The sequence below is a fragment of the Centruroides sculpturatus genome, unplaced genomic scaffold, assembly GCF_000671375.1.
Source record: "Centruroides sculpturatus isolate CEXI.00-Female unplaced genomic scaffold, Cexi_2.0 scaffold54, whole genome shotgun sequence".
Classification (NCBI taxonomy): domain Eukaryota; kingdom Metazoa; phylum Arthropoda; class Arachnida; order Scorpiones; family Buthidae; genus Centruroides; species Centruroides sculpturatus.
The window spans coordinates 413,169-438,384 of record NW_019384340.1 but is presented as its reverse complement, the minus strand read 5'-3'; the positions used below and the strand labels follow the sequence as shown (position 1 = coordinate 438,384).

Here is a 25,216-nt window from a genome sequence, read left to right as displayed (position 1 = left end):
ATCAGGGGCGGACTAAGGCCTAGGCAACCTAGGCACGTGCCTAGGGCCCGTAATTTTTGGGGCCCCAAAAATTAGGTTTTTAATTTTTTAATTTTAAAAATAGGCTCGGAATTACAATGTTGCCTAGGGCCCGCTTTAGCCTTAGTCCGCCTCTGGAGATGCCATTAGCAATATTATTACTAAATGTAAGTTGTCAGGAAAAATGTGATACTTATTAAGTTTTGAAAATTTAGAGATAAATCCCCAGAAAATCCTAGGATCTAAAACAAACTTATTTACAATGGAAATAATTGTTAGAGATTTCACATTCTGCATAAAATATTTTTGCAAATTACATGGTGTAAGTATAAGTATTGGGATTGTAGATGAATTTCCATGAATTCCATTGTTTCTGCATTAAAGTTTCAAGTTTATTTATAGATAGATGTCTTGTTCAAAACAGTTCATTCAATCATTTTATATGGTAAAAGCTTCCACACTGTGTAATAAAAAATGTTGTAAAGTTGACAATGTTATGGCCTAAAGTCCAGCTACCAATCAGGAAAAAGTAATTAGAATTAATTTCCGATTAACCATAGAATACATACTGTGTATAAGAGAATTTAATGTCTACTCCATGGAGCAAACATAGACATTAGTTCAATTGATACAGTAGAAAAGAATTATTTGTGGTAGGAAAAGGAATGTGTTGTTTAAAATTGAAAAAATAGGTCATTAAGGTCATTATAAAATGAAGTTCAGGAGGTTCTAAATTATGGTAAAAAAGCTGGCTTGTAAACCAGATGATGATCATTAAATTAAAATCATCACAACAAAATTTTAAATTTTGAGCACAATAAAGCCTACTATAGTGTATTGATATTTTAAATATCATGTAAGACAGTGATTCCCAAACTTTTTTTAAGCCACTGCTCCCTTGGTTCCATAAAGTTATACCCAATGCCTTTAACCCATTTTCTGTTGTGTGAGAAAGGCTTGGAAATATTCTTAGAAAAACTTTTCTATGAAACTCACTCTTATGTCCTTATCATACAGTTCATTATTCTCACATCTGGAAACCATTAAATGCAATGTTTCTTCTTACCCCTTTTAAAAAAGAAAAAGGAAAAGTGGTCACCTCCAGCTGCCCTCTAGTTCACTCACTGCCTACTTTGGGAACCATTGATGCAAAAGATAAGAGGCATCATAGTGATAATAGTATAAGTAATTCAACAGCAAAAATTAAATCTCTATTTCGAATATTTTTCACCTAAATAATGAAGAACATTAGACAATGTCAAAAAATGTTTCCTGTTTTCTTAACTTTTGAATAATTAGAAACAATTTATGATTGTTTATTTGAACCAACTTAATAATTTTGGACTTTTTAAATATATAGAAACTAAGGAAAAAGCTCTTTAAGCTTTGTTAGCACCTAACAAAAGCTTAATATTGATCAAAACATTAAATGATTAAATAATTCACCATTATATACCACACGATGATCAAATGTAATATAAGTTGGAAAAATTTTCATATTGATTATCAACCTCATGCAGATTATCAACCACAAGCTTTCATCTGAAATTTTATTAGGCAATTTCTATTATGCATGCTACAGGAACCCACTTAAGAATGTGTTTAATACTTTACTTAGGTGGCAACCATCTGAAGATATCGTGTTGCATCTTTGTGTCAGCAGAATGACAATGATCGGTTGTAGAGATTGCTAGACACACTAAGATTAGTGCATCTGTCATCCTGTGATCTCATTTAAATTAACTGAAGATGATATGCTAAATAAATGCACCATATATTACTAGTATTTTCTTTTTAAATTCATTTGTATATAGAAAAATATAAATGTCTTGTAAAATATTTAAGTCATTTAAAGTCAAAATTGAATTGTAGCATCATTCAAAATTAATTTTTATAACAAAAAATCGGGCTGGTAATATTTTGAGATAGTTTGTTATATCAGGTCAGTCCATAAGTTTGTGAGTATTTTATGATCTTGAGAAAAATCTTGTTTTGCTGTTAAAAATGCCAGTCTAATGTGATACTTTTCACACTGAAGTGTTAAATTGGATGTCATTCATATAATACTGTTCAGAATTGGGAACATTTCAGTTGCTTATTTTCGTTAAAATGGAAGTAACAGATGAATATAAGAAACATGTTTCATACTTTTTATTTTTAAGTGATGAGAATGCCACAAATGCAGCCAAAAAATGAAATACTGTTCATAATCAAACTGTAATTAGTGTAAGGACTGCGCAGAAGTGGTTTGAAAGATTTAGAAGTAATGATTTTAGTGTGGAGGATAAGGCTCATACTGGAAGACCTGTTGACTTTGATGATGATGCTCTCTCTGCACTAGTTGAAGCAGAACCATCTTTAACAGTTGATGAAATTGCGGAACGTTTAAATTTATCCCATGGAACTGTTCATAGACATCTACAACAAATCGGAAAAGTTTCAAAGCTAAGAAAATGGATACCACATGAACTGTCAATAGCTAACTGACAATAACGTCAACTGCTCAACTCAAAAGCTTCAACTGGGAAATTTTACCTCATCCACCATATTTGCCAGATATTGCTCCCAGTGATTATCATCTTTTTCAGAGTTTGCAGAATTTTTTAAAAGGAAAAACTTTTGAGGATGAGAACAATGTAAAAAAGGCTATTTCTGAATATTTTGATTCAAAACCGAAATCATTTTACAAAGACGGGATTAAAAAGCTACCATCAAGATGGCAAGAAATTGTATAAAATAATGGTGAATACATTATAGATTGAAATAAAATTTTATTAAAATTTTTTGTTGCTTTTTTTGTAGATAAAAATGCACACGAACTTATGGACTGACCTGATAATATAGCATCTTCGTATTTTAATGTTTAATAGTATATTATCTATACACATCAATTTTTAAATTTATCATCAATATACAGGGTGTCCCATAAGTCTGGATCCATAGGAGTTATATTGATCTTTCTTTAAACTATTTACACAGGTAAAGCATGGCATTAACCAAGGTGGAATAAATTCAAGTTATTTTGATGATGCAGACTCACAGTCAGCAAGAACTTGCCGAAGAGTTTAACAGAATGCATCCTGATTGCCCGTTAATCACATAGTCGTCTGGACGCAGCCAGTTACTCATTACCAACTCAATAGTAACTTGAGACAAAATTGATTTTTGCTATATCTTCCAGAATGTTGCCAATAGAAAGCATGTATAAGAGTGCCAACATTAGAACTATAAACCATTTTAAAGTATATTTATGAAACTTCATTGTATTTGGTTTATTATTATTTTTTTCCATTTGAAGATGTGACTGCTCCATTTTGCCACTTGAGAAAGTCACATCATCTCAACTATTCAGCTGACCCCAGGGTAAACTCTTTGGTGCCGTCTCATTGACTGCATACCCACCATCAAAAGTTGAATTTATTCCATCTTACCCAGTGCCATGTTTTACTTATAAAAGAAAAAATAATGGCCAATTAAAGGTCAATCTAACTCCAATGTTGACCTTGTATATATTATTTTATATTTATAAATTATTTATATGTAACTGAAAAACTATTGTTTGTATTTGATAATCTTTATATTAAACTCTAGAGAAAAAGTTTATTTGGACTCTCATCAAATTAATAAAATAATTCAAAATATAATTTAGTTAATCAGTAAAAAATAAAATTTGGTTTTCATCTATAATTCATCAACCATATTCATTCAATATCAATCATTTCAGGTAAATTATATTGTTTAATAGATGTATAAACAATAAAAATCAATAAAATTGATAAATTTTCTTTGTTTGTGGGAATATCGAAGTATGAATAATCTGTTTAAAACATGATAAAGATGAATTTTCAAAGTTCATTTATCAGACTAGATCACACAAATCATTTGCTTCTGTTCTGCTGGGTTGATGGTGAGGTTTATTCAGACAAAATTAAATCATAATAATTACAAGATATAAATGTTAGACATTTATTAAATGGATTGCAATTACTATTTCTTGATATTGAGATGGTCACTTATTTATCTATCAATTAACAAATCACTTTGTAATAAATGTGAAAAATTACATTTATTTCTCATTATACTATTTTAATTAAAATCAGGTGGTGGTAATCCATATCCTTTTTCCTCACACTCCTTTGTAAGTATCCATTTTCGCAGCCTTTCGTTTTCTCTCTTAAGTTTTTCTGTAGCAAGTAATTCTTCCAAGATAGCTTTTCTCATTTTCCTTTTAATATTAGCTCTCCTGAAAATAAATATTTCAACTCAAAGATTTATTAATAATTTACACAACAGCAAATGTATAGTTATTCATTATACAAATAGCAATTTTATATTTAATTTATAGAAAATTGCTAAGTTGAGGAGTTACTTATTAAATTGAAAATGTAGTAGTATCCTTCAGCTTTATATTGCAAATAAAATTTTTTTTTTAAAAACATTACAAAATTTTCACTTAGGTATTTTGGTACATATTTTCATATTAATTAATTAATTACAATGGTCAGAGTCTTTACATATGGCAAAAGTTTTCTTCGTTCTCTGCATAAATTTTAATTTTTCCCAAATTCTTCTAGACGACTTCAATGTTGATAGTTGGAAGTTGTTAAAACAAGACCTGATAGCAAACAAAAGTAATGTTTTCAAACATTATCAGGAGGAGTTGAGAAATTATCTTTTGTACAATGTCCCAAAGCAAGTTGTTATATCTGTAATGGCATATGTCATCATATACAGGGCCATTGAGAGCTTTTATAAGGCTCAGGCTAGAATGGACTCATTTACCCATTCTTTTGGACCAAATGAAATGCATATAATGTTTCTTAAAGAAAAGCAGTCTTAAAGATTTTCTTTTCTGTTACTAATAATTATTTTGTAGAGGTGGAAACTAAATGAAGCCCCTAAGTTTTCTAGGGGCATAGGGAAAACATATTTGGGTGTCCCTTTTAATGGTTCCTGTCACATAAGTTGGTCTGACCATATTAAATTCATTGTCCGTCGAATTTAATGTCCAGATATTTTATAACTAAAACTAAACATACAAATTTTTTATGCACATGCATAGAATGTTGTGGTTGCACTATATTTTCTAAATAAATTTTATTTAAAAAACTGAAAATATTACTAACCTTTCCAGGTTGTTTATATTTTGTTCTGTAGTTTGTTGTCCCAAGCAATTCTTAGGTAGGGATTGTGATAGAACATTAACTCTGGAAAATGGTTTCTTACAAGGTTCTTCATAAGATTTTACAGTTACTGGTGTATTATTTGGCTGGCAATTTTCATTTGCTTGTTTGTATTGAAATTCAAAATCAGGTATAGAAACCGTAGGTTGATTATTAGGATTCTGTACAGACTGAATACTTCCTTCTACAATTTCTATAATACTCTTGCTTGGTTCATTTGACAATTCTGATGATGCACTATCATCGGCCGATTTAATAATTTGATGATTATTAATTAAATTCTTTTTTGCTTCTAATTTCATTCTTTTCCAGCATCCTAGAGATTTCAAGGTACAAAGAAAAAATTAATGAGAATAAATATTGATGTCATTTATTCAATTTATATATGATTTCTAAATATTAAGTTTATTCCTATTTTAAAAAAGTAGTTAAGTAAATTTCTTTTGTTCTTCAGTTTTACAGTTAATGCAGATGATGTTATAAGAGAGCTAAAAACATTCGTCGGCCATCTTGAATTGTCTTGACTTACGATAACCCAATCTATATCGTAATTTAACGACGCCTATTTACGACATTTCGGTTACGGCAAGTTTTGTGCGTACAAAATTTTATCGTATCGCAATTTACTACGAACGACGAACATTCGTCGTAAGTTGCGATACGACAAAATTTTGAAACTTGTCGTAACCGAAATGTCGTAAATAGGCGTCGTTAAATTACGATATAGATTGGGTTATCGTAAGTCAAGACAATTCAAGATGGCCGACGAGTGTTTGTAGCTNCTTCGCCTTTGGATAATTCTACGCCTAAGAACTGTGTCTTCTGTATTCTGAGTCCGGAACTGTCTTCTTTTGGGATTTCATACAAGGTAAATATCGACACGCGAACTTCTGTAAACTCTCTCTCAAAACGGGAAGAAACGTAATATCTTAATATTATTATATACTAAAGCGAGCAAGGTATCTCATAGCAGCCCTAATGTACCTAAACAGCAGCACTAATGTATATCCTATCGTTAACCATTAAACAGTTGTTACGAAAAAAAAGCGTCTGAGTACATCCCTTCCGGTGCGTTGTCTCTCCTTCTATCTCGACTCTGATCGCTCCGTTACGCGACCGCTCGCGTGACCTAAATAACGCGGCTTCCGTGTCCGCCGAGACGCGGTGGTGTCATCCTGACAGGGCACCAAAGAGGTGCCGACCCTTCGGTCACATTAATAAAAAGGATGATTATCATCTTTGCAGTGCATTTTAAACTGTTGTGCAGCAAGCCAATGTCTAGATGCCATTTGGCTATTGTCATTTAACATAAACTATACATTGGTAGTTGACAGTCTCACTCAGAGTGAAAACTTGTTTAGAAAACCCTAGCACTTTAAGCTATGCCTCTATTATCAGAAAGCAAAAGAGAGACAAATTCTGTAAGAAAAAATGTTGGATCATTACCTGTTTTTAGAATTGACTTCTGATGATACAAATATAATCTGAAATTAGAAGAATTTTTTAAAAAGTTTTTGCTCTGAAAAAGGCAGGTTGAATTGGATTTACATTTTAGGATGTCAGTTATATTACATAATATTATACTATACATTGAATTATTAAATAGTTTTTCAGTTAATAATAATTTGAAATAAATTTTCTATCATTGCATTTGCATACTGTATTTCTGTGCAGATAAAAGCATGCTCTTATAAGTGAAAATTTACTTATTTCTCATTTCTGAAACAAGTGTCCTGCTTCACATATAAGAGCATTGCACTGTTTGTATCAATGGTATGGTACACTACATAAAACATACCCCATTTCAATATAGAATAAAGAGAAAAGTATTTACTGTATTTAGGCAGTTCCACACCTTTTGTCACTCAACTCAACCCCAAAATTTTTACTGTATTCTAGATAAAACAAATAAAATTACATTTAATTTTTTTCAGGGAAAAGTTTAAAAGAAGCTATTTACAATTAAAATATTCTATACGAATACATGCAAAAGCTACTTAGCTATCACATTAATATTTTTATTCAAGCACTAGCAGATGAACCCGGCATTGCTTGGGCAAAAAGTAACGATAGCAAAGATTAGTATAGAAGGGTCTAAAAATATGTTCAATTTCACACATAAATGCAAAAAAGTGTTGGAATCAACGATCAAAATTATTGTCTAATGTTATACGATATTGTTACATACTGTACACGCACAACGCATTGTGTCGCGATGTTTTTTAATCGTTCTTTCGTTATGTAATAAAAGGTTGGTGGTGCTGTTGACCCCTCGGGGAGTTGTTAGAGACGGTGGGTGACCTGGGTGACCTCGTTTCACTCGCCCCTTTCCAGAGCTGACCTTCTGTGAGTCAAGACTGTGTATTGTGTGTATTCTTTGTTATATAACCAGTTACGCAAATCTAACTTGTTTTTACTAATCTCATCGACAAGCAACATCTAGTCTAACAAAAAGGCATCTGAATAGTACAGTAGAAGCCGAGTTATTTGGGGTAATTCTTAACCCCCCTCTCTCTCTCTCTCCATGGGGGATTTCGAAAAATCCCTTCTTAATGTGCATTCTCATGTCATACCCTATTAAAATGCAAAAAACTGCATTTAAAATAGTATAATAGAAGCCAAGTTCTTCACAGTAAGCCTTAATCTGTCCCTCTCCTCCATGGGGGAATTTTGAAAAATCCTTTCTTAATGTATGTTCTCACGATGTACCTAACTGTGTACCAAATTTCAACTTTTAACTCCTAACTGTTTGGGCTCTGCACTTATTATCATTATCAACCCATCTTGATTATATTATAAAATTGGACTAGGTACTGGTTAACTGTAGTCTACTAAAGGCTGTTAGAGAATTTATTTGTCTACAGTAGATTGCAACTTCACACATAAGATGCAAGGCAATTTTTTGGACAAAAGATTCATCTTCTATGCCATAAAGTACAGTAATCTATGTTTTAGTAAGTCAATTCATAGTTCTTTTGCTTTATTACTTAGAAAGAGCAGGAAAGAACTGCTGGACCCGGGTGGTATCACATGTCAGCACCAGAAATGACAGATGAAATTAAAAATGATCTGACTGCATTACAAATGAGACGTACATGGGACAGAAAGTCATTTTATAAAAAGAATGATATGAAAACATTTCCAAAATACTTCCAGGTAATTTCAATAAATTCGTGTAACTCTTGTTGATTATTTGATTTATGTATTATTAAGCTACTGTATATTTCATTTTAGATTGGAACAATAGTAGAAACATCAGCAGATTATTATCATTCACGTATACCAAAGAAACAAAGAAAGCGAACTATTGTTGAAGAGCTGCTTGCAGATGAAGAATTTAGACAGTAAGTGTGATAATTAATGTGTGTGTTTATGTGGGCAATCTCTGCTTAATGTTTTCTCAGTACAATGTTTTTCTTTCTAATATTCCAAACTTCACAGCATGTATCGGTATCTCACTACATACATACAGGTTGAAAAGTGTTGTGAGAAAATTTATATTTACTTCTAAGAAATCAATATGTATATATGTAACCCAGCTGAAGAGGGCTATTAACATAGCTGAAATACATTCTAGGATATTAAACATTAATTAAAGAAGGTGTGTGATAAGTCTGATAATTATAACAAGGCCAGCAGGCTCATATGGTTATTTATTACTATTTAATAGATTAACAGACTAAAAGCTTATATTGAATTTTTTGCCCCCCAAGCAGTAGGCTGCCCCTTATCTGCTTGGCCATTTGACCATCCAACCATCCTCAACTTGCAAGATTTAAAATTTAATAGTTTAAATTATTATGGCATAGAATATACAAATTAATGCATCCAAAAATTAATATTCTACAGTTGGGTTAATGAGAGTTGAAAGGCACGTGACGAGTGTTAGTGAATAATATAAATGAGAATTGGTATATCACCTATATAACATGTTAATTCTTTTATATGATAAATAAATCATTAAAAAAATGGGCAATGGTAATTTACATAGAAAAAATATTGAAGAATACAAAACAAACATTTTTGGCTTCATAATCCATCATTTCACAGTTACCATTGATGATTCAAATTACATAAAAGTTCACTTAGAGACCTTTTAAGGCTATGTCTCTGCAAAAACATGTTAATTACTTTTAAAATTTATATGAACTAAATATATAAATTCATAAAATTGTTATGCAATTTTTGGATTGGAATTAGACAAAAGTTTAAATTATAATATAACAATTTATCCATAGTTTAAAGATTTCTGAAGTTTTTATTAACTGTAATTGATTCATTTAAATGTATTTAATTGATATTTTAATTTACAGATACAGCAAAAAGAAAGCGAATGAAATAAATTCCAGAAAGACTAACTTCAAAGGTAAAATGAGAAAGAAGAAATAAATTTTTGATCTAAATTGTAAAAACATAAATCATATTGTACAGCATAATAAATATTTTTTTCTCTTTGTTTATTTCTGTTAAAATTTATTATGATGCAAACAAAACATTAATAATGAATATTCTTTTGTATTTAAAACAAATTATATAAAATAAAATAAAACAATATATATATATATATTTATATATAAGATAGATACAATAACAAAAGAGGTATGGCAGTGTTCTAGAATAAGTCATTCCTGAAGCACTGTGGAAAATATACAAGGTAAAAACATAGATGGAATAAAATCAGGACTATTATGTGAGTGTGAAAGTTTCAAAATTGCTTGGCAAATATTGAAAGAAGTAAGAGATGCCCAGGGGCGGACTAAGGCCTAGGCAACCTAGGCACGTGCCTAGGGCCCGTAATTTTTGGGGCCCCAAAAATTAGGTTTTTAATTTTTTAATTTTAAAAATAGGCTCGGAATTACAATGTTGCCTAGGGCCCGCTTTAGCCTTAGTCCGCCTCTGGAGATGCCATTAGCAATATTATTACTAAATGTAAGTTGTCAGGAAAAATGTGATACTTATTAAGTTTTGAAAATTTAGAGATAAATCCCCAGAAAATCCTAGGATCTAAAACAAACTTATTTACAATGGAAATAATTGTTAGAGATTTCACATTCTGCATAAAATATTTTTGCAAATTACATGGTGTAAGTATAAGTATTGGGATTGTAGATGAATTTCCATGAATTCCATTGTTTCTGCATTAAAGTTTCAAGTTTATTTATAGATAGATGTCTTGTTCAAAACAGTTCATTCAATCATTTTATATGGTAAAAGCTTCCACACTGTGTAATAAAAAATGTTGTAAAGTTGACAATGTTATGGCCTAAAGTCCAGCTACCAATCAGGAAAAAGTAATTAGAATTAATTTCCGATTAACCATAGAATACATACTGTGTATAAGAGAATTTAATGTCTACTCCATGGAGCAAACATAGACATTAGTTCAATTGATACAGTAGAAAAGAATTATTTGTGGTAGGAAAAGGAATGTGTTGTTTAAAATTGAAAAAATAGGTCATTAAGGTCATTATAAAATGAAGTTCAGGAGGTTCTAAATTATGGTAAAAAAGCTGGCTTGTAAACCAGATGATGATCATTAAATTAAAATCATCACAACAAAATTTTAAATTTTGAGCACAATAAAGCCTACTATAGTGTATTGATATTTTAAATATCATGTAAGACAGTGATTCCCAAACTTTTTTTAAGCCACTGCTCCCTTGGTTCCATAAAGTTATACCCAATGCCTTTAACCCATTTTCTGTTGTGTGAGAAAGGCTTGGAAATATTCTTAGAAAAACTTTTCTATGAAACTCACTCTTATGTCCTTATCATACAGTTCATTATTCTCACATCTGGAAACCATTAAATGCAATGTTTCTTCTTACCCCTTTTAAAAAAGAAAAAGGAAAAGTGGTCACCTCCAGCTGCCCTCTAGTTCACTCACTGCCTACTTTGGGAACCATTGATGCAAAAGATAAGAGGCATCATAGTGATAATAGTATAAGTAATTCAACAGCAAAAATTAAATCTCTATTTCGAATATTTTTCACCTAAATAATGAAGAACATTAGACAATGTCAAAAAATGTTTCCTGTTTTCTTAACTTTTGAATAATTAGAAACAATTTATGATTGTTTATTTGAACCAACTTAATAATTTTGGACTTTTTAAATATATAGAAACTAAGGAAAAAGCTCTTTAAGCTTTGTTAGCACCTAACAAAAGCTTAATATTGATCAAAACATTAAATGATTAAATAATTCACCATTATATACCACACGATGATCAAATGTAATATAAGTTGGAAAAATTTTCATATTGATTATCAACCTCATGCAGATTATCAACCACAAGCTTTCATCTGAAATTTTATTAGGCAATTTCTATTATGCATGCTACAGGAACCCACTTAAGAATGTGTTTAATACTTTACTTAGGTGGCAACCATCTGAAGATATCGTGTTGCATCTTTGTGTCAGCAGAATGACAATGATCGGTTGTAGAGATTGCTAGACACACTAAGATTAGTGCATCTGTCATCCTGTGATCTCATTTAAATTAACTGAAGATGATATGCTAAATAAATGCACCATATATTACTAGTATTTTCTTTTTAAATTCATTTGTATATAGAAAAATATAAATGTCTTGTAAAATATTTAAGTCATTTAAAGTCAAAATTGAATTGTAGCATCATTCAAAATTAATTTTTATAACAAAAAATCGGGCTGGTAATATTTTGAGATAGTTTGTTATATCAGGTCAGTCCATAAGTTTGTGAGTATTTTATGATCTTGAGAAAAATCTTGTTTTGCTGTTAAAAATGCCAGTCTAATGTGATACTTTTCACACTGAAGTGTTAAATTGGATGTCATTCATATAATACTGTTCAGAATTGGGAACATTTCAGTTGTTTATTTTCGTTAAAATGGAAGTAACAGATGAATATAAGAGACATGTTTTATACTTTTTATTTTTAAGTGNTACTTACAAATGAGTGTGAGGAAAAAGGATATGGATTACCACCACCTGATTTTAATTAAAAATGTAATTGTAATAAAATAGTATAATGAGAAATAAATGTAATTTTTCACTTTTATTACAAAGCGATTTGTTAATTGATAGATAAATAAATGACCATCTCAATATCAAAAAATAGTAATTGCAATCCATTTAATAAATGTCTTTTAATTATGATAATTTAATTTTGTCTCAATAAACCTCACCACCGACCCAGCAGAACAGAAGCAAATGATTTGTGTGATCTAGTCTGATAAATGAACTTTGAAAATTCATCTTTATCATATTTTAAACAGATTATTCATACTTCAATATTCCCACAAACAAAGAAAATTTATCAATTTTATTGATTTTTATTGTTTCTACATCTATTAAACAATATAATTTACTTGAAATGATTGATATTGAATGAATATGGTTGATGAAATAAAGATGAAAACCAGATTTTATTTTTTATTCAACATACACCAAAATTTTTATGCTATTATTAAATTAACAACAAGATTTTAATGATGAAATTTTAACTTTTACTGATTAACTAAATTATATTTTAAATTATTTTATTAATTTGATGAGAGTTCAAATAAACTTTTTCTCTAGAGTTTAATATAAAGATTACAAACAATAGTTTTTCAGTTACATATAAATAATTTATAAATATAAACTAATATATACAAGGTCAACATTGGAGTTAGATTGACCTTTAATTGGCCATTATTTTTTTCTTTTAGAAGTAAAGCATGGCACTGGTTAAGATGGAATAAATTCAACTTTTGATGGTGGGTATGCATTCAATGAGATGGCACCAGGGTTTAACCTGGGCCAGTTGAATAGATGAGACGAGGTGACTTTCTTTAGTGGCAAAATGAGTAGTCACCTCATCTTGAAATGGAAAAAAATAAATAAATAACCAAATACAATGAAGTTTCATAAATATATACTTTAAAATGGTTTATAGTTCTAATGTTGGCACTCTTATACATGCTTTCTATTGGCAACATTCTGGAAGAAGATATAGCAAAAATCAATTTTACCTTAGGTACTGACTACTGTTATGTTTGCACAGAGATTAACAGGCAGTTAAACTGCATCCAGATCTTTATGTGTAATTGATGAGCAGTCTGTTAAACTCTTTGGCAACTTCTTGTCAGCTGTGGGTACCCATCATCATAATAACTTGATTTTATTCCACCTTACTCGGTGCCATGCTTTACCTGTGTAAAAAAATTCAACATAACTCCTATGGATCCAGACCTATAGGACACCTTATATATTGATAATAAATTTTAACTTTTAAACATCTAATATGCTATTAGAAAAGGAATCTTGTGGAATCACTATATCTTAAATTTTGTCATGCTCAGTTTTCAGTTTTCTCTCTTCTTTACAAAAATCCCTGGTCATCTATTGGCTGTATGTAGTCAATAACAGTTTCTTTGCTACTCAACAAAATTTTGAATGCAGTTTGAAAGGTTTATCCTTTGCTTAATGAGTTAGGTCTTATACCTTATACTGACTTAAACAAGATGACACAAATAATATTCGGATTCCTAAAATTCCTTGCATGTTTTAAACAAACTCAAAATTTATCTTTTTGTTCCCTCATCTTCATCTTTATACAGGATGTTCAACAATTTCCAGATTTTCCAGGATGAAAACCAGCATTTTCTCCTGACTAACTGAAAACAACTCGCTGCATAAATTAAAAACAGTTCACAATTTATTTGATGTTACCAAATGTTGATTAATCAATTCATGTATTGTTACTTCAAAATGTGCCGAAGATTGTATATCACATACAGGTTCGACATGACAATTTTACTAAAATATGGAAATTCAAATTCATACTGTTTCATACATTTACTGTCAATCATATAATGTAAACTCAATACAATTTTTCCAAATTATGTAATTTATAGCAAGTAAATATTACAAAACAATCATGGTCTCTAAATTATAGAATAAAATAAATCTTTTCTTTTTTGCAGTTTTTCCGAATGTGCAGTAATGTCCCCAATTTCATTAGCTTCTGCAATAATCATCATCTTTTTCTTCAGCTCTTTCACCATTCCTTACTCTGCTCTTTCTCTTGCCTTATTTCTTTCTGTTTACAAGCTACCATAGCTTTCTTGTATCTCTGGGTTGCAATTCAAGTTGCATGGATAAACTATTTTGATATATCCAATTTCCCAATCCACTAGCTGACATGACTACATCATGTAATTTCCTGTAAGCTACAAATGTCTCTTCTTTTTGGTTTTCCATTAAGCATTTTTTGTTGATGGAAAATTCACATTCCATATGACCATGGGACATTATTAAAATCATCTTCGTTTCGACATGTTTCAAATTCTTTTCCTTCATCACATCGATGTGCAGACTAAGCCAGAAAGAATCAAACCTGTAATGCATCTGGAGTAGTGTTTAACCATAATCACTAATTCCTGGGGATGACAAAATATCTTTGTATTGCTTAGCAGAATCACCTGTAGAATCATTTATTTAGCTATTAGCCGTAAGAGTTTCTAATGTAATATCTAACAGTTTTTCTTCTTTCTCTCTATTCCTTGCATAAGCTGGATTTAGGCATGACAGTCTCTTAGTATCTTTGGTGGCATATTCAAAATCTACTATATGTACTGTATAGAGATGCACATCAGTAACGGAACTCACAGAATGTTTTAATTTACCATCTGAAATCTACAATAACAGGATCAGAACAGACTTTTATTAAGGTAATAGTTAAAAAAGTAACAGTTGTCAAGAAATTACTGACCAAGAAGTGACCATTAATTCCTATTGCTAATAAAAAAGGAAGCATAGGTATGCATTTGCCAAAAAACATCTCACATATCTGCATTAAATGAAGTTTATTTAGCCAGATATTACATATAATTATATTATATAAAAATAAAATTTATGTTTATTGTCTTGTAACTGTAAATTAAAATTTATAGCATATAAAACTTGTTAATTTAAATAGATTTCACTATTAAAATCAGTGAAATTTCAATAGAGGGATGACACTCAAATGAAGTAAAATCAACTAACTATTGTTAAATCTGTTCAAATTACACTTAACAGGTTTAACATTCTATAACACTGGAAATGATACTAATGCCACTTAACATGTTTTACTTCCAAGTTCCTTACTTACTTTGAATCTAATGCACACTTCATTTCTCAGCTTCTCAAAAAGTTGAAAAGGGTGCATATTAAAGTAGAATGATTACTGTACAGTAACATCTTTCCAAAAAATACACTTAATTAATGACATTTTGGAAAAATAACAAATGAAAAAAAATTGACTTTTAGTTAAAACAGTGGTCAGTTCCAAACCCTGCAATCATAAATTGCAAGCATTGCTGAAGTATAGATGGATTCTACATACCATTTACTCAGTAAGAGCTTTGAAACTGTTGTGATCAGACTTCCTCTACAACCTCATATCGCAAGGAAACTGACTTTAACTAGGGTCACCAACTGCTTTTCAGTGAATTCCACAAGGTAACAGTTAAAAATAAGCTATTTACAATTGAAAAAAAGCTACATTTTTTTTTTCTTATAACAATTTAAAGCTACATAATTCAAATTTTGTATTTTCTTAAAACATTGGAGTAAATATTAGTAATTATTATACTTAAATTTAATTAGCATGCATGATGTAATCTTAAATCATCATTCATATTATGTGACACAACAATGCACATTCAATCATTTCTATTGTTTCCTTTCCATTATACAATGCATTATATGCTCTGTAATAATAATTTTTTTTTTTTCTTTTTTCGGGTTTAATACCAAATTCTCCAAGATTTCCATGATTTTTCCCTTATTAATTCCCCAACATTTCCAGGTTTTCAGGGTCTATTGGACACCCTGTTATATATAGTACATGATCAATCTTTTAAAATACTGTTATAGCAACTTAGGATATGGAATTGTTTTTAAATCTAGGTGTAAAAAAAATTACTTTATAATTTACCATTATAATTCCTTTATTATTTATACACTTTTTGTATATATCTTATAATTTTTAAAGCTTTTGTTCTTTCTGTTTTTATATTATACAGTTACAAAACATACAAAATAAGAAATGATAAACAATTTTTATATATTGTTTAGAAATAAGATAGAAATCGGTCTTGAATTAGTTTCTTAGATCCCGCGATTCACGAAAGTGTCGTTAATTACAACGTCGTTAATTACAACAAATTTACGAAACATCTCGTCGTAATCCCGATTTACGACAAAATATCAATGGTCTGATTTCGAGAGTATACTTTTTCGTCTAATAGGAATATTCCGGAAGTTCTAAATGGCGCACGTTATCTCCGACGCGAGTTCCGGAGACAAAATGGAAGAAAGAAAAAGAAGGCGTAATTTTAGTTCTTTCGAGATACAGGCGCTGATAGATGGAGTAGAAAAAAGAAAAAAAATAATAGAAGGGAGGATAGATGAAACTATTACTTCTCGTGCAAAATATAATTGTTGGAGATTAATTTGTGAAGAAGTGAATAGTGTTAGTGATGTACGTAGAAGCGTAGAGGAAATTCGACGTAAATGGAGAGATTACAAAAGCATCTCAAAGAGAAAAGGTTAGTAAAATTTCTATAAACTGTGTAATTCGCCGATTAAGAGAGCTAAAAACACTCGTCGGCCATCTTGAATTGTCTTGACTTACGATAACCCAATCTATATCGTAATTTAACGACGCCTATTTACGACATTTCGGTTACGGCAAGTTTTGTGCGTACAAAATTTTATCGTATCGCAATTTACTACGAACGACGAACATTCGTCGTAAGTTGCGATACGACAAAATTTTGAAACTTGTCGTAACCGAAATGTCGTAAATAGGCGTCGTTAAATTACGATATAGATTGGGTTATCGTAAGTCAAGACAATTCAAGATGGCCGACGAGTGTTTTTAGCTCTCTTAATCGGCGAATTACACAGTTTATAGAAATTTTACTAACCTTTTCTCTTTGAGATGCTTTTGTAATCTCTCCATTTACGTCGAATTTCCTCTACGCTTCTACGTACATCACTAACACTATTCACTTCTTCACAAATTAATCTCCAACAATTATATTTTGCACGAGAAGTAATAGTTTCATCTATCCTCCCTTCTATTATTTTTTTTCTTTTTTCTACTCCATCTATCAGCGCCTGTATCTCGAAAGAACTAAAATTACGCCTTCTTTTTCTTTCTTCCATTTTGTCTCCGGAACTCGCGTCGGAGATAACGTGCGCCATTTAGAACTTCCGGAATATTCCTATTAGACGAAAAAGTATACTCTCGAAATCAGACCATTGATATTTTGTCGTAAATCGGGATTACGACGAGATGTTTCGTAAATTTGTTGTAATTAACGACGTCGCAAAAATACGACGTTGTAATTAACGACACTTTCGTGAATCGCGGGATCTAAGAAACTAATTCAAGACCGATTTCTATCTTATTTCTAAACAATATATAAAAATTGTTTATCATTTCTTATTTTGTATGTTTTGTAACTGTATAATATAAAAACAGAAAGAACAAAAGCTTTAAAAATTATAAGATATATACAAAAAGTGTATAAATAATAAAGGAATTATAATGGTAAATTATAAAGTAATTTTTTTTACACCTAGATTTAAAAACAATTCCATATCCTAAGTTGCTATAACAGTATTTTAAAAGATTGATCATGTACTATATATAACAGGGTGTCCAATAGACCCTGAAAACCTGGAAATGTTGGGGAATTAATAAGGGAAAAATCATGGAAATCTTGGAGAATTTGGTATTAAACCCGAAAAAAGAAAAAAAAAAAATTATTATTACAGAGCATATAATGCATTGTATAATGGAAAGGAAACAATAGAAATGATTGAATGTGCATTGTTGTGTCACATAATATGAATGATGATTTAAGATTACATCATGCATGCTAATTAAATTTAAGTATAATAATTACTAATATTTACTCCAATGTTTTAAGAAAATACAAAATTTGAATTATGTAGCTTTAAATTGTTATAAGAAAAAAAAAATGTAGCTTTTTTTCAATTGTAAATAGCTTATTTTTAACTGTTACCTTGTGGAATTCACTGAAAAGCAGTTGGTGACCCTAGTTAAAGTCAGTTTCCTTGCGATATGAGGTTGTAGAGGAAGTCTGATCACAACAGTTTCAAAGCTCTTACTGAGTAAATGGTATGTAGAATCCATCTATACTTCAGCAATGCTTGCAATTTATGATTGCAGGGTTTGGAACTGACCACTGTTTTAACTAAAAGTCAATTTTTTTTCATTTGTTATTTTTCCAAAATGTCATTAATTAAGTGTATTTTTTGGAAAGATGTTACTGTACAGTAATCATTCTACTTTAATATGCACCCTTTTCAACTTTTTGAGAAGCTGAGAAATGAAGTGTGCATTAGATTCAAAGTAAGTAAGGAACTTGGAAGTAAAACATGTTAAGTGGCATTAGTATCATTTCCAGTGTTATAGAATGTTAAACCTGTTAAGTGTAATTTGAACAGATTTAACAATAGTTAGTTGATTTTACTTCATTTGAGTGTCATCCCTCTATTGAAATTTCACTGATTTTAATAGTGAAATCTATTTAAATTAACAAGTTTTATATGCTATAAATTTTAATTTACAGTTACAAGACAATAAACATAAATTTTATTTTTATATAATATAATTATATGTAATATCTGGCTAAATAAACTTCATTTAATGCAGATATGTGAGATGTTTTTTGGCAAATGCATACCTATGCTTCCTTTTTTATTAGCAATAGGAATTAATGGTCACTTCTTGGTCAGTAATTTCTTGACAACTGTTACTTTTTTAACTATTACCTTAATAAAAGTCTGTTCTGATCCTGTTATTGTAGATTTCAGATGGTAAATTAAAACATTCTGTGAGTTCCGTTACTGATGTGCATCTCTATACAGTACATATAGTAGATTTTGAATATGCCACCAAAGATACTAAGAGACTGTCATGCCTAAATCCAGCTTATGCAAGGAATAGAGAGAAAGAAGAAAAACTGTTAGATATTACATTAGAAACTCTTACGGCTAATAGCTAAATAAATGATTCTACAGGTGATTCTGCTAAGCAATACAAAGATATTTTGTCATCCCCAGGAATTAGTGATTATGGTTAAACACTACTCCAGATGCATTACAGGTTTGATTCTTTCTGGCTTAGTCTGCACATCGATGTGATGAAGGAAAAGAATTTGAAACATGTCGAAACGAAGATGATTTTAATAATGTCCCATGGTCATATGGAATGTGAATTTTCCATCAACAAAAAATGCTTAATGGAAAACCAAAAAGAAGAGACATTTGTAGTTTACAGGAAATTACATGATGTAGTCATGTCAGCTAGTGGATTGGGAAATTGGATATATCAAAATAGTTTATCCATGCAACTTGAATTGCAACCCAGAGATACAAGAAAGCTATGGTAGCTTGTAAACAGAAAGAAATAAGGCAAGAGAAAGAGCAGAGTAAGGAATGGTGAAAGAGCTGAAGAAAAAGATGATGATTATTGCAGAAGCTAATGAAATTGGGGACATTACTGCACATTCGGAAAAACTGCAAAAAAGAAAAGATTTATTTTATTCTATAATTTAGAGACCATGATTGTTTTGTAATATTTACTTGCTATAAATTACATAATTTGGAAAAATTGTATTGAGTTTACATTATATGATTGACAGTAAATGTATGAAACAGTATGAATTTGAATTTCCATATTTTAGTAAAATTGTCATGTCGAACCTGTATGTGATATACAATCTTCGGCACATTTTGAAGTAACAATACATGAATTGATTAATCAACATTTGGTAACATCAAATAAATTGTGAACTGTTTTTAATTTATGCAGCGAGTTGTTTTCAGTTAGTCAGGAGAAAATGCTGGTTTTCATCCTGGAAAATCTGGAAATTGTTGAACATCCTGTATAAAGATGAAGATGAGGGAACAAAAAGATAAATTTTGAGTTTGTTTAAAACATGCAAGGAATTTTAGGAATCCAAATATTATTTGTGTCATCTTGTTTAAGTCAGTATAAGGTATAAGACCTAACTCATTAAGCAAAGGATAAACCTTTCAAACTGCATTCAAAATTTTGTTGAGTAGCAAAGAAACTGTTATTGACTACATACAGCCAATAGATGACCAGGGATTTTTGTAAAGAAGAGAGAAAACTGAAAACTGAGCATGACAAAATTTAAGATATAGTGATTCCACAAGATTCCTTTTCTAATAGCATATTAGATGTTTAAAAGTTAAAATTTATTATCAATATATAAGGTGTCCTATAGGTCTGGATCCATAGGAGTTATGTTGAATTTTTTTACACAGGTAAAGCATGGCACCGAGTAAGGTGGAATAAAATCAAGTTATTATGATGATGGGTACCCACAGCTGACAAGAAGTTGCCAAAGAGTTTAACAGACTGCTCATCAATTACACATAAAGATCTGGATGCAGTTTAACTGCCTGTTAATCTCTGTGCAAACATAACAGTAGTCAGTACCTAAGGTAAAATTGATTTTTGCTATATCTTCTTCCAGAATGTTGCCAATAGAAAGCATGTATAAGAGTGCCAACATTAGAACTATAAACCATTTTAAAGTATATATTTATGAAACTTCATTGTATTTGGTTATTTATTTATTTTTTTCCATTTCAAGATGAGGTGACTACTCATTTTGCCACTAAAGAAAGTCACCTCGTCTCATCTATTCAACTGGCCCAGGTTAAACCCTGGTGCCATCTCATTGAATGCATACCCACCATCAAAAGTTGAATTTATTCCATCTTAACCAGTGCCATGCTTTACTTCTAAAAGAAAAAAATAATGGCCAATTAAAGGTCAATCTAACTCCAATGTTGACCTTGTATATATTAGTTTATATTTATAAATTATTTATATGTAACTGAAAAACTATTGTTTGTATTTGATAATCTTTATATTAAACTCTAGAGAAAAAGTTTATTTGAACTCTCATCAAATTAATAAAATAATTCAAAATATAATTTAGTTAATCAGTAAAAGTTAAAATTTCATCATTAAAATCTTGTTGTTAATTTAATAATAGCATAAAAATTTTGGTGTATGTTGAATAAAAAATAAAATCTGGTTTTCATCTTTATTTCATCAACCATATTCATTCAATATCAATCATTTCAAGTAAATTATATTGTTTAATAGATGTAGAAACAATAAAAATCAATAAAATTGATAAATTTTCTTTGTTTGTGGGAATATTGAAGTATGAATAATCTGTTTAAAATATGATAAAGATGAATTTTCAAAGTTCATTTATCAGACTAGATCACACAAATCATTTGCTTCTGTTCTGCTGGGTCGGTGGTGAGGTTTATTGAGACAAAATTAAATTATCATAATTAAAAGACATTTATTAAATGGATTGCAATTACTATTTTTTGATATTGAGATGGTCATTTATTTATCTATCAATTAACAAATCACTTTGTAATAAATGTGAAAAATTACATTTATTTCTCATTATACTATTTTAATTAAAATCAGGTGGTGGTAATCCATATCCTTTTTCCTCACACTCCTTTGTAAGTATCCATTTTCGCAGCCTTTCGTTTTCTCTCTTAAGTTTTTCTGTAGCAAGTAATTCTTCCAAGATAGCTTTTCTCATTTTCCTTTTAATATTAGCTCTCCTGAAAGTTTCAAATCATATCAAATTCACTGTTCATTAAATTGAATGTCCAAATGTGATGTTCAAGATGGCTACACTATATTTTCTGAATAAATTTTATTAAAAAAATCTGAAAATATTACTAACCTTTCCTGTTTGTTTATATTTGGTAGGATAGTTTGTTGTTCTGCATAATAATTAGGCAGGGATTGTGATTCAACATTAAATTGAGAAAACTGTTTTGTAGAATGTTCTTCACAAGATGGTATAGATACATCATAAACTGGTGTATTATTTGGCTGGCAATTTTCATTTGCTTGTTTGTATTGAAATTCAAAATCAGGTACAGAAACCATAGGTTGATCATTAGGATACTGTATAGACTGGATACTTCCTTGTATAATTTCTATAATCCTCTTGCTTGGTTCATTTGACAATTCTGATGATGCACTATCATCAGCCGATTTAATAATTTGCTGATTATTAATTAAATTCTTTTTTGCTTCTAATTTCATTCTTTTCCAGCATCCTAGAGATTTCAAGGTACAAAAAAAAATTAATGAGAATAAATATTGATGCCATTTATTCAATTTATTTATGTTTACTAAATATTAAGTTGATTTGAAAGTAAAAAATTGTGGGAAATAAATACGTAGATACACACACACACACAACTCTTTTATTTACGTAATGCCGAAGTATTACATGTCTGGCACCGCTTTGCATAGCCAGTTAACATATAAAAACATTAAATAATTGAAATTTCAATTACATATATTATTTTTACAGTATTATTACAATATTTTACAATATATTTTTAAAATTTTTATAAAGTATAGTTCCTATAAAGCCCATCTTTACATGAAGTCCAAAGGGCTTTGACAACATTATTCAACCACCAATAGCAAGCATTCAGATGTCCATATCACATAATCCTCTAGCTAACTTAGTTCTGATGGTTAAATTTTTATATCACGAATTCAGTTGCACAATTGCACACTATTAATAACCATATTGAAGTAAGCACTTAAATTGGTGTCCGGAAAAATTCCATTTCTCTATCAATACTTCTTCTAAGCATGTCTTCCGTGTCAGTTTTCTTTTAATTGAAAGTAAGTAAAGTCTATATTTTTGTTTAATGAGACAGTTAACAAAAAGGGCCAGTCCAGACAGACCCATATTCGGGTGTAAAAGGACACGAGGAAGTATTGCAAATCCCCAGCCATTCAATTGAGAACCTAATACAGACCAAATTCAAGGCCTTCTTTAAAACCTTGGAACAAAACTTTGAAACAAAATCAGTAGTAGGATGCCAAAAGAATTGGAAGGAACTATAATGCATACAGTATCAGTAATAATTACCATGATTTTGAATTTAACAAGTTTAAATAATATATTAAGAGTGGTTAAAATAATAAATCTCGAGTACCTCAACTCCTGTGATTTAATAATAAATATTTAAAAGCATAACAAGAGTTGTATAAGAGTTAGCAGAAAATGCACTGCATTAACAAATATTAAAAGAATATTCGAATTAATAGATGCACTAGGCTTTCAGAATAACTGGGAGTTATGCCCTAATGGTAGTAAGTTTGCCATATCTTTTGGTTAAGTTGTTGAAATAGAAAAAGTTCTCCTTTGTATTAATAAGATTAGGTAAATCACATGGCCAAGATATGCCTTGTTGGTGTAGTATAGTTTGAATTTCATTTCGTTCCCTTTCAAGTATCGGACAATGGAAAATATAGTGTACGTTTCCGTCTTCGATTTGACATGTGTATATATATATATACATATATACAGTCGACCCCCTATAACACTGTTGATAATTGCGTTTTATATGAATTCCATGTTGTACGAGTCACTTAGATTTTACAAATACGTGTGCCGCGCTGTGAACGCCTCACGTATTTGTAAAATCTAAGTGATTCGTACAACATGTAGTTCATATAAAACGCAATTATCAACAGTGTTATAGGGGTCGACTGTACTAATTTTTGAAGTTAAAAGAATCGCGAACGTTAAAACGCGGTTGTGAAAGTAAGCACGAAACGAGGACACGCTGTAACGGAAACAAGAAATAAAAAGTTAATTATTTTGTGTTATTAATACCTACCTTTCAATTGTTCTATGGTTCTCGCTCGGCCGGGAAACTGCGAAGAAAATTCTTTGTGAATAGACTTCCACGCTTCTCTTTTTCTGTGTAAAATTCGAGAATGGTTGCTTTTCTCTTCTATGGAAGAATGCGACAGCATTAACTGCGCTAAAGTGACTTTTTCTTCTTCGGTGAAATTCTTAACTGGGCGAATTACGAATTGTACGTCTGCCATTCTTAACCAAAGTTCTATATCGTCCAATTAATACTAGAGAAGAATAGCTGTAAAGGAAACGTTCAAACTTCAACTGAGACGAGCGTCATCAGACTAGTGTCAGAACCGGTTCTTCTACATACGACTTATTTTGTCTCCGCTGTAAGAAACTAGTTCAAGACCTGTTTCTGATCTTTGGTGAATTTGAAACAAACCGATTTTGTAATAAAGACCTTGAAAGATATTTACATTTTATCCGGTTTTTTCTTTTAAATAATGCGCGATGACCTTAACGAAACTTCTTCCAAACGTGCTTCGCAAGTATAGAAGTTTTAACTGGGATTACCCGCCGTAATGTTTGACCTAATTTTAAGTCTAATGTCTTTTCTTCGTTCTTTCTCTACCTAGAACTTTCTGTCCCTTTTTAATCTTGTCCCTTGTCAACATCGGGGGGGTCTGTTCCGAGAACCGTCTAGAACAGCGTTCCGCAACCGGTGTGCCGCGGCACACTGATGTGCCGTCACATGGTGAAAGGTGTGACGTGAGCTTTTACATATTCTGTTAATTTCAAATTTTATTTATATATTTTTATTGCACTTGTTGTGTTTCTTATGTATGTATGCTATATGTTCTTATGTATGTATGTTGTTGTGTTTCTTATGTTATCATTTGTATGTATTTCATTCTCTGCCGCAGCACTGATGAAATAAGATGATGTTTGTTTATTCTTTATTACAAGCCACCCATTTTTATGTATTCTAATAAATTATATGTAAAGAAAATTTGCTAACAGGTGTTGGTATCTGTTTAATTACAATAATAATAGGTTAGTGGCATTATGTAATTCTATTAATAGTATCATATCATACGTTTTTGAGGAAAATAACATTTTGGTGTGCCGTGTTGAATCATGGGTGTGCCGCAAGTAGAAAAAGGTTGCGGAACACTGGTCTAGAACAATAAAAGAGAAGTCACCCGGTGTGTTAGGGAGGAAAGTAGACGTAGGCCCTTTTTGGCCCGACCATCAGACTTTTCGCCTGGTCCGACT

The 25,216-nt window shown here is 30.5% G+C and overlaps 3 protein-coding genes across 5 annotated transcripts in view; 1 reads left to right on the top strand and 2 right to left on the bottom strand.

The window, feature by feature from the left end:
• LOC111633667 (deoxynucleotidyltransferase terminal-interacting protein 2-like) overlaps positions 1-9,667 on the top strand; it is a 23,074-nt gene extending 13,407 nt beyond the window's left edge. For 2 of the 3 annotated variants that reach the window (XM_023378294.1, XM_023378288.1), the window contains exons 3-5: positions 8,193-8,357; positions 8,436-8,545; positions 9,515-9,666. In XM_023378294.1, the coding sequence (XP_023234062.1) occupies positions 8,193-8,357; positions 8,436-8,545; positions 9,515-9,590 (351 nt within the window). In that variant the 3' untranslated portion in view covers positions 9,591-9,666. Of the gene's footprint in view, positions 1-8,192; positions 8,358-8,435; positions 8,546-9,514 lie in introns of all 3 variants that reach the window. The other variant, XM_023378279.1, reaches the window with a different exon arrangement.
• On the bottom strand, positions 3,770-17,656 carry LOC111633660. The gene is made up of 3 exons (XM_023378272.1): positions 17,144-17,656; positions 5,145-5,517; positions 3,770-4,261 (listed from the first exon to the last, which is right to left on the bottom strand). Exons 1-3 carry the CDS (start codon positions 17,421-17,423, stop codon positions 4,105-4,107), a joined length of 810 nt encoding a protein of 269 aa, XP_023234040.1. The 5' UTR covers positions 17,424-17,656; the 3' UTR covers positions 3,770-4,104.
• A 3,770-nt stretch (positions 17,657-21,426) lies between these two features.
• On the bottom strand, positions 21,427-24,720 carry LOC111633651. The gene is made up of 4 exons (XM_023378262.1): positions 24,418-24,720; positions 23,976-24,338; positions 22,007-22,388; positions 21,427-21,881 (listed from the first exon to the last, which is right to left on the bottom strand). The coding sequence occupies exons 2-4, from the start codon at positions 24,187-24,189 to the stop codon at positions 21,725-21,727; spliced, it is 753 nt and encodes a 250-aa protein (XP_023234030.1). The 5' UTR covers positions 24,190-24,338; positions 24,418-24,720; the 3' UTR covers positions 21,427-21,724.
• Positions 24,721-25,216: the final 496 nt, after the last annotated feature.